At 44.3% G+C, this 15,550-nt stretch overlaps 1 protein-coding gene across 1 annotated transcript in view; it reads right to left on the bottom strand.

The window, feature by feature from the left end:
* The window catches only part of GABARAP (GABA type A receptor-associated protein), a 58,142-nt gene extending 45,490 nt beyond the window's left edge, over positions 1–12,652 (bottom strand). Inside the window, exon 1 of the mRNA XM_069645842.1 lies at positions 12,128–12,652. Coding sequence (XP_069501943.1) covers positions 12,128–12,472 — 345 coding nt within the window. The 5' untranslated portion in view covers positions 12,473–12,652. The remainder of the gene's footprint in view (positions 1–12,127) is intronic.
* Positions 12,653–15,550: the final 2,898 nt, after the last annotated feature.

Below are 15,550 nucleotides of genomic sequence, written 5' to 3'. Positions count from 1 at the left end.
AGACTTGTATTCGTCTGGCATTTTCTAAAAAGAGCTAGGGCTTGCCAATCTACCGTAGTTCGGAGAGATACTAATACCAATTGTATAATCTGAATAGGAAAGCTTTTTGGTTGAGATAGTATTTTCTTCCAGTAAATACCTCTAAATAATCCCAGTTTGGATGGTTTTCTGGTAATTTCGCTTATGCTCCATAAGTGATAACTGGTACGACTTTGAAAAAGGTTATCATGGACATACATGAAAATTTGCCATTTTTCGTTGTAGTTTCACTTGGGAGGTCATAGTTTCCATTATGTATTTGCTTTCTCTTTTGTACGGGATATCTTGTGTGTTTTGCCTTAAATATCGAAAATCATAAAAAGGTCTAAGATTTGTATTCCAATTGACCGCGTAAAATAAAGTTTTTTCCTACCATTGCCAGGTGATAATTTGAAAATATGGAGAAATTGTGCATAATGCTGCAACGCACCTAGCTTCCTCTGAAGTCCTATGAGTGTCTGATCTAGAATGGCCAGATCATACACGTAGAGAAGCCAGGAGATGTGGGATTCTCCAACTTAAGACGGAAATGATCTTATGGCCTTCAGGTAAGTATTTAGGTCTCTGATGTAGAAATTGAATGGTACTGCAGCTAGGATAAATCCCTGTTTTATACCTCACCGAGTGGGAATAGCAAACCTTTTTGATTCAATTTTACTTGGATAGATGTATTAGAATTGATAAATCAAAATATATATGATGGAACACGCAGCTTTCATTAATTTTCCCATAAAAGAACTTTATACAGAATCAAAAGCTTGTTTTTTATGTCTATAAAAGCTAAGTATGTTGGTTAGTTAATGATACTGCTTTTTAATGGCTGTTAAAACGAGTAAATCAATAGTTGTGCCTAACCCAGCTACAAAGCCGGATTGTTGGCTGTATATTTGGGTTGTTGCTTTTAACCACTTGAGTAAATCTCTTAAGACCAAGCGGGTACACATTTCGCCCGGAATGTCAAGGAGGGCAACTGAACGATAGTTTAAGGGAATTTTTTCGGTTGCCCTTCTTGAATATAAGAATGATGGAAGTTTTCCCTGATTTTGGAATCAAACCAGTGGTTATGACTTTCTGAAATATTAGGGCTAGGATGTTGGCCCATAAATCAGGATAGGCTTTTAATGTGGCGTTGGATAGCCCATCTGGGCCTAGCAGGCACAAGATTAATTTAATCTATTCATTTGCATAAGAAAAGCGATGTGGTCAAATACCAGTAGGTGCAAATCATTTTTACTGATAGAGGGTCTCTGGGTTGGAGCTGGGAGCCTAGCAAATAGGGTTGAGAAATGAGGGATCCAGGTTTATTCATGATTGCAGTGAGTAAAAGTATGTGGCTTTGATAATGGTATCTTTTAGTAATCCCCATATTTCGGCACTCGATTTGGATGTCAAGGCAGATAGCAAGCAGGTGAACGCATGCTATTTGAAGTTTAAGTGCCTTCTGTTTGAGGCAGTTTTTATAAGCTGTGCGAATTTTAGCTATTTCAGTTAGACCACTTGTGGGACTATTTAGCTTAGTACGTTTCATGTCTCTTCTAATCGTAGCTTCCATGTTTTGAACTACAGGGTCGTATTGATGTTTGTGTGTGAATTTATGGCGGGTACCTCTTTAAGCGGTTTCCACAAAAAGGTGCAGAGTTTCAGTGTAGGGTAAAGTCATGTTGGCATGTATGGTATGGAGTTCATTGTGAAGACGATCCAAAAATGTACTAGGTTTAGAGTTGGTCCATTTGACCCTATTCCTCCATTCTCAAGTTCAATGTATGGCCTATAAAACACGCAAAATATCTGCTCTGTTTGGATCCAGGTTATTCCCAAAATGTTAAGTTCACGATCTAGTGATTAGCCGATATTGAAGCTTTGCACGTTACTGAGTGTGTGGAAATAAACAGTCCAGTATGGCAAACAAAGGATCTCTATGCCACGTTGGCCAAGGAGGAATATCGCCTTCAATCGTTCCATTTAGCATCGTAAAGCTTCTCTCTCACGAGACCAAACCATCGAGTCACTCGATTAGTTAGCATAAAATCATTAGAGCCGATGCAAGTAGTATGGTGATCTCCAAGAAAATAATGGCGTATGAATAGATGTTTCAATCCCAATCAAATCCAACAGATCAGAAAGTCAAAAAAATTATCAACAATTATGGCTAAATTCCAGTACAAGTTCAGGGTGGCTGTATGAGTGCCAAGAGGATTTAATGGGTTCTAGGGTGAGAGTTTGGTTAATTACATGCAGGGGTGGGGGGGGTGCCCATGGTAACATACTGCTGAAATCCAATTTTACTGCTGTTAGAAGGCCTACCCAGGGTCTTCCCTTTGCATGTTTAATAGCTGGAATCCAGCATATTTCATAACTTCGCCACATTGGTTCACTCGTTATCCAGGTTTCTTGTAGGGCAATGTTATAGGGGACGAATTAATTTTTGTCATTCTGTCTCGTCAAATGTTTGAACCCTCGTGTGCCACATAACCATCTTAATATTTTGAGACATGAGTGTATCCTGGCATGAATAATTTTTCCTTTGCTGGGTTGTGTGATTAATGGCTTTTGATACCGATGACCATGAGATCTCTGATGTTCTGATCGGAATCTTTTAAAGATAGTTATTTTTAAATGTCCCCGATTGCCTTGACAATTGATAAGCAGGAGTTCAAACGAGAGTTCTCAGATAAGGGAAGTCTAGATCTACAAGTCTTCCTTAAATTAGTTTCATTACTCTTGATCACTAGTTTGAACCCATGCCGTCTCAATTTGTCTTTCGAATTCCATATTAAATCCTTTAATGATCGGTGATGGTTCAGTCAGTTTGACTATATCCATCTTGGTATTGTTGATTAATTGGATATATTGAATGTCTTGTGATTGTATTCGTTTTAAGGTGGATATGGACTTAATGGCTGTTGTAATTGTTGTCCTAGACCAGAATGGATCTTCAATTTGCCTGTCCTTCGTGGTTAGAATCAGGACATCTGATTGTTTTAAAGGCACATTTTTAGTGCCAGTCGTTTCCATCGTCATTGTCCGAGAAGGTTGAATATTTGGCTTTTTGGTTAGCGTGAAGTCGCTCTGTTATGCAATTTTCTCTTGGGACTTGTTTGTGGATCCAGAGTCTTGCAGGAACGAGTATTATTATTCGATGGATTGCAAGAACGCAATCTTTTTTGCTCCAAGGTCATGAAATCAGAGTTCTCAATGTAATTTTTCCTGGTGTTATTTTTCTTCATATCTGGTGGCTTTTCAGAGCAAAAAGGATTCTTCTATTGCCCTGTATTGTGGTAAAGAGGATATGGAGTAAGTCGATACGTTCATTACCTCTTCATCTTCTATAGAGGAGTGGGAGGGGCAAGTTGTAACAGGTGTTAGTTGGCTGATCATATAATTTAGAGGGAGAGCTTTCTCTCTGGATCTCAACTGAAATAATATCTTCACCAGGTCATAGGTTAGGGAGTGAGGACATATAGGGGTAGTCATGGTCTCTGACTTTCAGATTTGCCGGTTGAGTTGATTTTTAGTTTTTTTCTTTACGTTTCCAGTTCATTTCGTTCTTGAAAATGGAATACCTCAAACAAACACTGATTACTGCAAGTTTTGGGCTTCAGTCAACTCAGGGGCACACAGATGGTGTGAAGTCAGGTTGACCAACATCAACTTGCTGCACGATTTCCAGTTCCTCTATTGTCTGTGAACCCATCTAGATATTCGTAAATGGGCTGATTCACCACTATATTTCTTTGTGCATGGCAGTATATCAGTGGCTGCCACTGAGCGATCTTTTGTGAGGTACTGCTGAAAATGTTTTAATTCTGATGCTACCCAATCGATTTGATACTAGATTACGTAGTAAGGTCTGGGAATCAATTTTTGTTTCCAGTGTTTCAAAATGTTTGGTTAAGCCATACATTCCATTATTCTTTGCATTTAATGTGGTTTCTAACGGGATGGGTGGTTGCTTCAGCCCAAATGCTGGTCTCGGGATAGCTTTTACAGAAGACATGGGTGATGACACAGAGGAGTTGAAAGTCGTATTGGAGGAGTCCAGGTACAGTATAGGAGAATGTGATACATTTAAAGGGATATCATTTGGTGCTTCCTCTAATTGTGTTTCGCATACTGTGCACTCATTGTTCAAAATTTTAGGAGGTGGTACTTGATGTTGGATCAGAATAAATTAAACAAGGTAATACAATCCCTGTTGCAAGCGGATGTCATTGAGGCAGGTACATTTCTTTTGCAGTTGATTTGACTGCGTGGGAGTGCAAAATAGATTACTGCATCCGTAATTACCGTTATCGTTGTTATAGTGCCTGCCGACCAAAGTGTTTGCAGTTATGCGCACGTTGGTTATTTGAGCTCATTTGGGCAGGGGCTGCTATTAGTTCGGCATCAGTAATGTAAGGAACACAATAGTACCCACCCAGTTGCTTATTGTTTTCTAGCGGCTGCATCAAAAGTGTTGGTGATTTCTTTGGCTGGCAGTCGTGCTTCATCAGTCGAAGTAGCAGTCCCTATGCGAGGGCCGTGAAGCCACAAATGTAATGTCAACTGTTAATGATTTCGAATGCTGTTTTTTTGAAGTTGTTGGTACCATTTTTAGATGTGGGTGTTTTGCCACTGGAACTGAGTCTGCAAAGTGTGCCCTTTGGCTGCATGCTGTGGCATTGCCGCTATTGTACAGAGACATTTATTAGTAATAAGTGAAAACTGAATTTACTGGATAGTGACACTTTTTGCCAAATTTCAAACATAACCGTTGGCTGCTCAACCACAGCACTCTGCACACCCATAATGCGCACACATGGGTATTTGTAGTGTTTCTAGGAGAGGGAGCAGGGCCAACGTTCGCTGTAATGAAATAGAAGATTGTTTTAGGTAATGATCCGATTTTTAGCTTCTAAATTAAGTTCCCTAGTTCAAAGGTGTTGATTGCAGAAAGTATCGCCATCAAGTGGATCAGTTGTGGAACCGCCTAACATGTTCACTCCACAGCACACTCTGCGCATGGGTATTTGTAGTGTTTCTGGGAGCGAGGGGCACGGCCCATGGATGGTAGTTGCTAAGAGTTGATGACTATCCCGCCTGGTTGATAGGTTACAGTGTATAGTTATTGGGTGTGCAAGAATGTTGTGGTGGAGACTACTTCAATTCCAGCAACTCGTGTGGGGTCATGCGACAGATAAAAAGTGGGTAGTGTGATATCTGTGCAATGCTCCTTCTGATCCTGGTCTATGTGCAAGGTCAGTTGTGAGTGATAATGGACTATAAGCAAGAAAGTTTGCATTTAGACTATGCAGAGAGCGAGTTACTTTCTATGCCTGGCTGGTTGATTGCAACTAGGAATGTGTACCTTTGTTATGAGGAGGTGATGAGCCTGGTCCGACTGAAAGCACTCTCAAAGAGTTCTAGGTAGTGGTATTGCGTACAGATCGTTCTTGCACACAAGGTTGAGATTGGTCTGACTGAGACAGTCTAAAGTGCTTGTGCTCATGCCTATGGTGGTTAGCATGATAGAATGGCCAGGTTGGTCCGGTCTTTGGAGGGCGGGTAGCCATGTTAATATGCATGTTGTATTCTCAAGAAAAGACAGGATTTGAGAGCTGGATCTTCTGATGGTTAAGGTGTTCATAGGTTTGTCAGGAATAAGAAAGAGGATTCGTTCGATGTTTGCAGTTGAAGTGTGTGACTGTTAGTTAGCACTGCCTAGCTGGATTGATGCATTTTGGAATGGTAGGTAGTAGATGTATGGGTCCCGGCCATGGACAATTCAGTGGTCGATAGAGGGTTTTGACATAGATTTTGGGTTTAAAATTAGGACAGTGTTTGCTACAAGTGGTTTGGTCAAAGGAAAGCACCTCTAAACCCACCAGGTCTGCACTCACCAAGAATTCCAGATGTCAGCCCTACAAGTAGATTTCAATTTGGGGTCAATCTCAAGAAAAGCCAAACACTATCTATACATCTATTTTTGTAAAAAAAATGTTATTAGGCACATGGTTTGAAAATCAAAGAATAGACAAACCGTCAGCTTCAAGAAATTGCATTGTCAAAACAAAGTAAATAAAATTGTCCTTCTTGCCAGGGCAGAAGGTAATTCAACTGCGATTTAGTCTTACTGCATACCAACTCCCCACAACACCATTACCTCTGCCCGGTATTCGCAAAGTCTCCCCCAATGCCCAAATCAGGCTTGACACCCCTCCACGATTTCAAAAACAAACTTCAGGAAGGCAGGTAGGGCCAGCGTCAGATCATTTCACACCCAGAGTCAACATGTTCCACTATGCATCTGCATCCAGCTTTTTAAACCCCCAAGAAAAATGTTCACAGCATTCGAATACAGTGATGCCTTAATGCTCGGCAGAATTAAACTAGATGAAGAGTTTCGTTAGTACAGCCTCACAGCCTGCAGAAGGGATTCCGCTCCGCTTTTGGCTTCCTTACCTCTGTAACTTCATTTGTAGGTTATAAATTCAGGCAGAAGCACATAAACTGGCAACAAAGCAGATTACTCGGAAATTTGACCAGGTAAACCGGTTGCCCTTCGGGGATGGGATTACCATATGTTTTGCATTTGTCCCTCGCCTCCAGAAAAGTGATCCAATCTAGGTACATCAGTTTTCTCTTCAGCCAAACACTATATGAAATGCCAAAAGAAACTGAAAAATATCCTTAACGATGACCACCAATTTGTTTAGTGGGGCAAAAAAAACAAACCAGCCAACAGCTTTACCCACGCATTTCCTGAACAGCCCAAAAGGAGCAACCAACCGCAATAGAAGGAAACTGTCCCAGATTCAGCAGTATCTGAAAGCTCCAAATGCAATCCCTCCATAGAACCAGTGTCTTGAAAGCTCAAACTGAATAAACGCCAAACCAATACTGATGTTCAAAATGTGATACTCAAAATCATGTAATGAGAGTGGCGTGTTATTTTATATTGCACTTTCGCGAAAGCGCTTTACATAGAACTTATTTACCACCCAGCCGCAATTAGTACTCAACCTCGGACATATTAAAGGCCGAGTGGGCCTTGCCGGGGTTGGAACCTGCACATAGACTGCAACAGTGAGAACTCAACCAACTGAGTCATCTTATCAGCCTAAGCTTACAGTACCCCAATAATGTAAGGAGCCAATTAAGGAAAGACATGGGTCCTCAGTAGCTAGTTTTCAGTTTGGAGTGCTCTGCAACCTTTTGAGCAGGACCAAAGATTATATTGTAACCAGATTTAAGATTTAGAGAGCGAACCATGGCCCGAAGGCATATAGAACTATAGAATAGTTCTACAGAGGAACCCATCCCAGCAAACACTACTTAAACCAAAAGAGTCTTAAAAACAAAAGTCTTTAAAACTTTGCCGAAACATAGGTCCCGTTATCTCCAATAAATGGGAGGAAAGGGAATTCCACAGCATTAGAGGGAGGACTGGAAAGGAACAACACCCAGCTCGAGCTTTACGAAACCATGGGATGTGTCCTCCATATGCTTTGTTACTGTTTACTAGTCTTTCAAGGCTGTTTTATGAAAATACCTTCCGCCTAATTTTTAGGTCCTTAAACTGTCGATTGCTACAAGAGCCCATATTAAAAAGGCATTCGTTCTTGTGATATGCCAACTATGGTTTCGAAGAAAAAGTTTTTTTTCTAAATTGCCGTCATAGAACTGACTTATTACCTATGGTAGAAAACGGTAGGTACGGTGATCTGGGCTGTATTGTTCAAAATCACAAATAAATTTAGGAACCAAAACAATATTTAGAAAGTGTAAGCAAGATCATAAGTGTGATGAGTAAATGTTTTAAGGGCTTTAAAAAAAAAAAGCCAGAAGGGCCAGGAAGAGAGTTTCAGACACGAGGTCCAGCCGCAGAGGAAGGCTGAGCAACTAAAACACTTGAATCGAAGGAAGGAATTAAATATCCTGACTCCATTCCCCACTTCGCAGAAATACACAGCTAGATAGCACCACCTTACACGCAATGCTGCAGCTCTCCAAAAGTGCATGAAGGTTCATAAGGACCCTGTGAAGAGAACACAAAAGATGGTTGTCCTCCCAATTCGTATGCAAGCTGGAATGACAGACACTGATGCGTGTGGGATCACCGTGAATATACAGCAAAATGACAAGAGTCCGAAAAGGGTCGAATTGTTTGCAACTATTTTATGTGAAAATAAATGCGAGGCGATTCCCCTGCACTCCCTCCCCACATTACCCCATTCACATGTATACCCCAAACCCCCCTGCCATCTATATTATCGCTAAAGTAGTTGCAAACCAATATTTTTGGAATTGCGGAAATGGTAATAGGATACACGTGTGTGTAAGTGTTTGTTCGACCCCTTCCACCATTGGAACATACATATGTAGTATAGATGACTGCAACTAAGCTTCGAAAGTTCTTGTAAATGCTGCGCCCTGATACCCTTGGGTACTCTTGCGCATTATAAATAATAAACATAGACCAGCCACGAGCAGGGCGCAAGAATGCATTCCTGTCTGCAGAAACTGATCGGGTGCGTGAGTCGGGAATCAGACTTGGAAGGTACAATAAGTCCGCCACAGTATCCACGAGACACAATCCGAGGCATTGGTCATTTCCCCCCATGGAGTGTGCATTGCGGCACCGAGTAGGTAGTGGGCTCCGAGGTGCATGGGGTATATGCTGCAGGATATGAGTCAAAACAATCCATTTGGAAAAGAAACTAGAGGAAGGTTATGGCTGCAGCAAGTAATAAAGAGAACGCACTGAAACGTCCAGTTCCGGCCACCTAAGCAGACATATATACACCCACAGTGTAAGAGGAACAAAAACAACTCAGGAAACAGTCCCCCAGAACGCTTACGTTAAGTTTTACTTTTGTTTAGTGGGCCACATAGACCATTTAATGGAATGTCTTCCAATGCATTTAACTCAACGTGTGACAACATCAGGCGCCAGTCCACGCCAGTGAGGGAGTTATGGTTGCCATAGTAGCCATATAGGAACATTTCGGTCTATGTTTTTCATTGCATCAACAACAGTCCCTTCAACTAAGTTTTCCTATACATTTCTAAGGTTTTTCAATTCAGAAGGTTAGCCATAATTGTGCTTCAAATTTTGTTTCAGTGAAAAACATTAAAATAAATCCCAAAGATTACGCAACTGTATATGACAGGTTACATTAACTTCCATCTCCTGATGTTCCCTGGCACACCAACACTGAAATTTGTGAAAGCAACACCATCGAACCCCTACAGCACAGTGACAAGTTGTTCTGCCTCCCACTCAAGACGACAGTAAGCACCCTTGGACCAGGGAGTGCAGGGGAACTTTGGACAGACTTGGCACAGCTGGGTTCTGTAGATTCCCTGCCCAGGTTGGATTTGAGGTGGGGGGGGGGTCACAAAGTCTATATTCCCGTTACCAATTCAAGCCCTTTTATTTCTGTCAAGCAACAGCTTCCCATTGGCATAGATACTAACCAGATCCACAGCACAGATGCCAGTATATGCGGGTCGCATTTTCCCACTGCACGGTAGCTAAAACCATGGAAAATATGGAACTTTGTGCACTGACAGTCAACACGCACCCTTCTTGGGAAATTGTGCAAGACGACATGTACCCTGACAGTTTCAATGATTCATAATTCACATCACAAAACAGTGACAGGATGATGAACAAGGTCATCAGGCACCCTAGGAATTTGGGCAATGGCGGATCTGAGTAAATAGAATTTAGAAACCACTCCCTACTTCCCAATCAAAGAATCAGAGGTCACGCAAGGACCAACCAGCCCTTACTCTACTAAAAGGTTTCTTGATCTAGGTGTATTGCCAACCTGCACACAAAAAAATACATCACTATGCTGATGCCCCACTCAGGAGGTCCTCAAGAACTTTCCTAGAAGACTCGTCTGAGACCTCAGTCTCCTACCCAGTCTGTTGGAAGTCCTGGATTACCCATTTCATTCCCACCCAACATCTTGTCTGTTGCGGCTCAGTCCCTACCTCACAGGCAGTCCTTCACACAGGTGCTAACGGTAGTCCTGCAGAGACCTTGTCCCAGCCCCTCACTATTGGACCATTGGATTTCCACAACAAAAAGGCTATTTCATAGAACTGCCGCCTTTGATTTCTTACTGGTATAAAGAAAGCAATATTTAGAAGCAATAGGACTGCACATAACGGTGAGTGTTCCATGATGTGGGAGAAACGGTCTCCTAGCACTGCCCTTTACTCAGTTTCTGCGAGTGTGCACCAACAACCAAACAAGGGACGTTTAGTGAACCATGACAGTAGGTCGAGTGAGAAAGCAGAACGTGGATAGTTTAAGCACGGACTTCCAATGCAGAAGCTTTTCTAGAAAGCCCTGAACTGCCTGTACCAGCACGCAAAAAGGCTTCCGATACGAGGGTTCATCACCATGTTAGGTTCCAGCAGAAGAACCACGTCGAAGGTCAGGGTAGTTCCAATATTTCAAATGACAAATCTCACTTGGAAACAATTAAAAGGAGGTTCCACAGAGTCAAAAAATGATTAATACCAATTCGGGAAATTTACAGCAGAATCAATTCAATATTTAACAAAAAGGCTGCCGTACAAATGTACGACAATTACATTTTGATAACAGGTTTTCAAATTAAATATTGCATTGATTCGGTCGTAGTTATAGAACTCGTGTGACTCATGTTTTGACTCTCTGGCTCCTCATTCATTTAATCGGGTACAACAGTCGATACATTTCTCTTACTCGCGAACCTTAAAAATCTAATCTCGAAAATTACAATCAAGCAACGATCGAGGCTAGATACTAGTGTGATGATGGAGGTCTATAGAGCAGGACCTGCGCACAGATACCCAGGGTTGGCAGCGCACAGTACTACCAGCAATCCTAGAGGAGCCTGCCGCACACAAAGCTACCTTCTATCCCGGTGGAGAAAGCAGGGCGCGCACACAACACGACAGCCCCTTGACGGCTGCAAAATCTCTGCTTATTGCCCGGCGGCCTCCACCACTGCCACAAAACAATACACTATGTGGGACACTAGGATTTTGCTCCTGGATCTTAAAGCGTGGGAACACCCTCCAGCCCATGAGATCAAATCCCGTTCTCCTTTACAACGGGAACGCTCAGCTAAAGTCACGGGGGGCGAGGGATCGTGTATGTGCAGGCCAATTTGTTGGAGAACGAAGTGGGGTGCACCAATACAGCAAAGCGATATCGTAACTGAGCGCGACCTGTCTTCCAGCACCCAACGGATACCACTGTAAGGAGTCGTGTGATTTGTGCCACACACACAGAATGCATTGTGCCAAGACGAGGGCTATTCACGAAGGGCGTTTACTGTGCACGTATGTAGCAATACCAAAAAGCAGAACGAACAAACCACACGGTGATTTGAAGACGCTGTCTACAGGCTGGAGAGGGGCTAATGCTGTATGTGCGTGTCAGTGCACCCAGGGCAAAACTACTCCGGATATGCCAAATAGAAGGCTGCAAAGAGCCAATGCAGTCGCAACCAACAGGTACGGCGCGGCCAGGGCCTCGCCAAACGTGCAGACAATATATGAGGCGTGGGGCTCACACCAGACATCCCATGCTATGGCACAACAGATCTCGGTCTCTTTCCGCACCATAGCAGTGTAAATACCATGCTACTGCCAGTGCCACGGGCAAATCTGCCCTACACGGCGAGTCCGTGAAAAACCTGTGTATAGGCGCGTTATAAATGCCATATCACATCACGCGTGCATGTTGGTCTTGCCCCCATCACGATTTTCTAGAAGTGCTTATGTGCACAACATGTGTGGCTTCGAGTAGGGTCCAACCTCCAACAGCGCCCACCTCCCTCGATGCACACACCCAGGTGGCCACACCCTCTGGGGTCCAGGTCACGGTCACTAGGCCTGTCCAGTACTTTGTGTGGTTATAATGACAGCCTAGGCTCCCGCAACCCCGGACTGACACCCTGTCATATTTTGCCTCATTGTACCCCCAGCGTGAACTTGTTTGGGGGGGGGGGGGGGATTGTCCTGTGAACTCAGACACCATGTTTGATCGTGTACCGAGGCTCTGCCGGCGAACCTCCCACCCCTCCACCCCAGCTCTTACGGGTACACGGTCCGGGTATTTCTTTCGAATCTTTTCGCCCTCGGATCGCCGCTTTTCGAACGGGTGCTCCTCCTTGTAGACAAACTTCATGGCGGGTTCTGGATGGGGCTTTGGGCTCTCCTCCGTTGGCGTCTTCCCTGCCTGTACTAGGATCTGCTGCTCTCTGCGTCTCTCCCTCACTCCGGCGCAACGATACCAACAACAAGCCTCGTCACCGCCCACCAGAGCTGCGCCGCTTCCGCATTCACAGACAGCTGATGCGCCGGCAGCGTAACTCGCCATAGACACAGAAAGAAGACTTCGGACGGCCAATGAGTTGTTTGCTACCGCCCCTGCGGCGTTCATCTTGGGGTGGGGCTTCCTTGTCAGCTGACATCAGGGTGGGTCGGCCCCAGGACGTTTCTAATATAGGGATCGTAGGCGTCAAAAGGGGGCGCCAAGCTACGCTGAAGAACGTTAGGCTCGCTCGACAAACTCCCACCCACAGTGACACGAGACACCCTTGGTGACGTCAAGCACATGACTGGTGGTACTTTTAGCGAAAGGTTGTGTCGTTGTTCTTTGTATTCTTCCGCGATGACGTCTAAGAAATCATACACTCTCTCTGCGAGCATCGTTCAATTTCATGGAACGCAGGTGGCCGGTGCCTTTCCCAGTTGCTATTTATATTACAAGAATCATCTTGTCAGTTGGTGCTGCAGCGGGAGACGGCAAACAGGTTGCAGGCACTATTTTGTTTTGGTGTCAGGGGCGTTATGCGCGCGCTTGCGCAATGTAGTGCGCAAATTCCGCAGGGAGGCGGCTAGTAGGGTAACAACGTTGCTTGTTCGGTGCTATAATAAAACGAGGAATTCGATGAGGAATTGGCCGAAAGTTCATGCGTTTATGCGCAACGTTCCGAGGGCGGGTATTGAATTGACATCCGAAATGGGTGAATCTTTGTATGCTGGAGAGGGCTACAAATATAGTAAACGGGCTGTATGTAACACTGCACTCTTAATAGCGGCCACGTTGAAATGAATGCTTCCCCACACACCAAGGACTTAGATGGGCACGAGTTTATAACAACACTGAGTCAGCTGTGTATCCAATGCTGGTGGAATCATTTTCCTATTAATCATGTTGTAGGAAATGTGCCACTTTGGGTTTAAACATTTCACGTTTTGTTTAAGTTTAAATTAGGCAGTCTGAAAACATAATGGTAATGTGTGTTTTTGTTTAGCTGTACTTTATATAGTCTATATCAATTCTATGTCAAGACCGGAGGCCCAGATTATGCTCCTCTCTCTTTACTTTAAACCCGGGCAGCATATAACAATTACAACTCATAAAAAAATTATACAACAAAAAACTACATTTCCCAGCCTTTTTTGTGTAGTCAATTTTTTGATATGTCCATAAAACCACGTGACACTTTTAGTCAATCCTGTCACACTATGTCCTTTATCTTCCTCTACATTCCTGTGTCCTTCCTCTTTCTTTGCTGCTTGAGCAGCCAGATGAGTACTTTACATATTTTAAAAGTACGAAAAGTAGAATGAAATATAAGATCAGGACGGCGCCCGCGAAACGTAGAAGTGGTTGGCGGAGCATATCTGCGGTCTTTACAAGAGTTTTGCTGCGAGAGTTCGAGCTTGCGACGGGGTTTACGGCTCCAGTGAGTGCAATGATCTCCTCTGTGAGGGGGCAGTGCACTGCAAACACTGAAACGACCCTGAGCGCGACAGAAGTTCCGGCGCTCGGTGGTCGTAGTACGGCTTGAGAAGGAGCAAGGTAGCAATGCTCAGATCGGGAGAGAGGATTATATTATGTCTGATCCCAGGTCAGAATTGTAGCAAACACACGACAGAGCATAATCTGCTCAAAGCTGACAGCAAGAGTCGGCAGAAAGAGTGACAGGAGCGCCACCTAGTGGCTTATTAAAATACTGGCAAGGATCAAGTTAGTCAAGGGGACTTCCCCTGCTGTCATTATAAAGAGGCAGCAACTGTCACCTAGAAAGTGCAAAGCACAGTATACGGGCACAGACCCAGGTCAATCTGATTTATTATATAACCCAGACCCACTTGGCTGTAATTTGAGACGGGAGCAGGCTCAAGAAACCTGCAAGGAACCCTCCCGCATTAAAATGCACAGCTTGAGTGAAGAATGCGAGGAACCCCATACCAGCAGGCAGTGGACAGCGTCCAACAGAGGCCAAGCAGTACAATGCGTACTGGGAGCAGGTTTGGGGGGGATTATCACAAAGTTAGAGGTTGGTGGAGGACCTTATTACGCTCTCCCAAGGGATGGAAGCCCTAAAGGGAGAAGCCCCAGAAGAATACCGAGAGATGCAAGTGGGAAGGAAAAAAACCTGAAAGGTCCGGAGCAACCAACCCCTCCTAGGCACACCACGTAAGAGGAAAGGTGGTGAAAATAGAAAGAGGTCATGGGAAAGGAGAGGCAAGCGGTACACAGAGGATGAGTCTTACTTAGAGGATGTAGAAGAGGAGGAATAGGACAAGACGTCAGAGGAAAGCTCAGAAGAGCATAATACATCCACCCCAAGCCTTCCTGACAAGCATAAGGCTCCCAAGAAAAGAAAAAGAGAGAGAGAAATAGGCGAGGCATTCGACCCAGACTCTCTCATACATCCCAGATCGGCGAGTGGGAGCCCCGTGCCAAGATTGCCAATGACATAAAAAGGAGAATCCGTAGTACCCTGTCTAAAGAAGCCAGGAGCAAACTACGGGGAGAATGTCCCAGGCCTCAGGTGCCGGAGAGCATGGCAGAAACGCCGTAAATTGATGAGAAGATGCTGTCATTCATGGGGTTCTACTGCAGGGACATGAAGAAGGGGATAGGCAGATCCTGGCGATCAGGCCAGTATAAACTCCTAGATGTCCTGGGACCGTTGACAAACATTTGGCAGATGGCAGAGGAAGCAAGACTGCCGGAACAGAAAGTAGACCCAGAAACTTTAGCAGGCTGGGCGCAGAGAGCAATATGCTTGCTCGACAATGCTAACAATGCCCTAACAATGGAAAGACGGCGGTCCATCCTCGTCAAGATAGCCCCCAAGATAAGCGAACTGGCTACTGCGGAATCAACAGCCAGCAGTAGAGGAAAACGATTTGGGAATGCCTTTATCAAAGAAATGGTGAAGTTTGCAAACACTTACACCGCGATAGACAAGGCACAAGCATCACCGAAGAGAGTCTTTGGTCACAAGCTTTTCGGGAAGGCTGGCAGCGGAAGGGGCTGCTCAACTAGCCGGTCTCCTCTTACAGGCCCAACTTCAATACCAGAAATGACTGGAGAAATCAAGAAGAGTGCCGTCTTAACCCTTTCTTTCACTCTAGGGGAAGGGATAGAGGCAGAGGCTGGAGAGGCAGCAACAGAGGCCAACAGACAAATACAGGTGAGACTAAACACAGGTGTACA

This window comes from Ambystoma mexicanum, chromosome 1p (assembly GCF_040938575.1).
Source record: "Ambystoma mexicanum isolate Mex_15411 chromosome 1p, UKY_AmexF1_1, whole genome shotgun sequence".
In the NCBI taxonomy this organism is placed as follows: domain Eukaryota; kingdom Metazoa; phylum Chordata; class Amphibia; order Caudata; family Ambystomatidae; genus Ambystoma; species Ambystoma mexicanum.
Note: the sequence above shows the minus strand (reverse complement) of the source record. Positions and strands in the feature narration are given on the sequence as shown.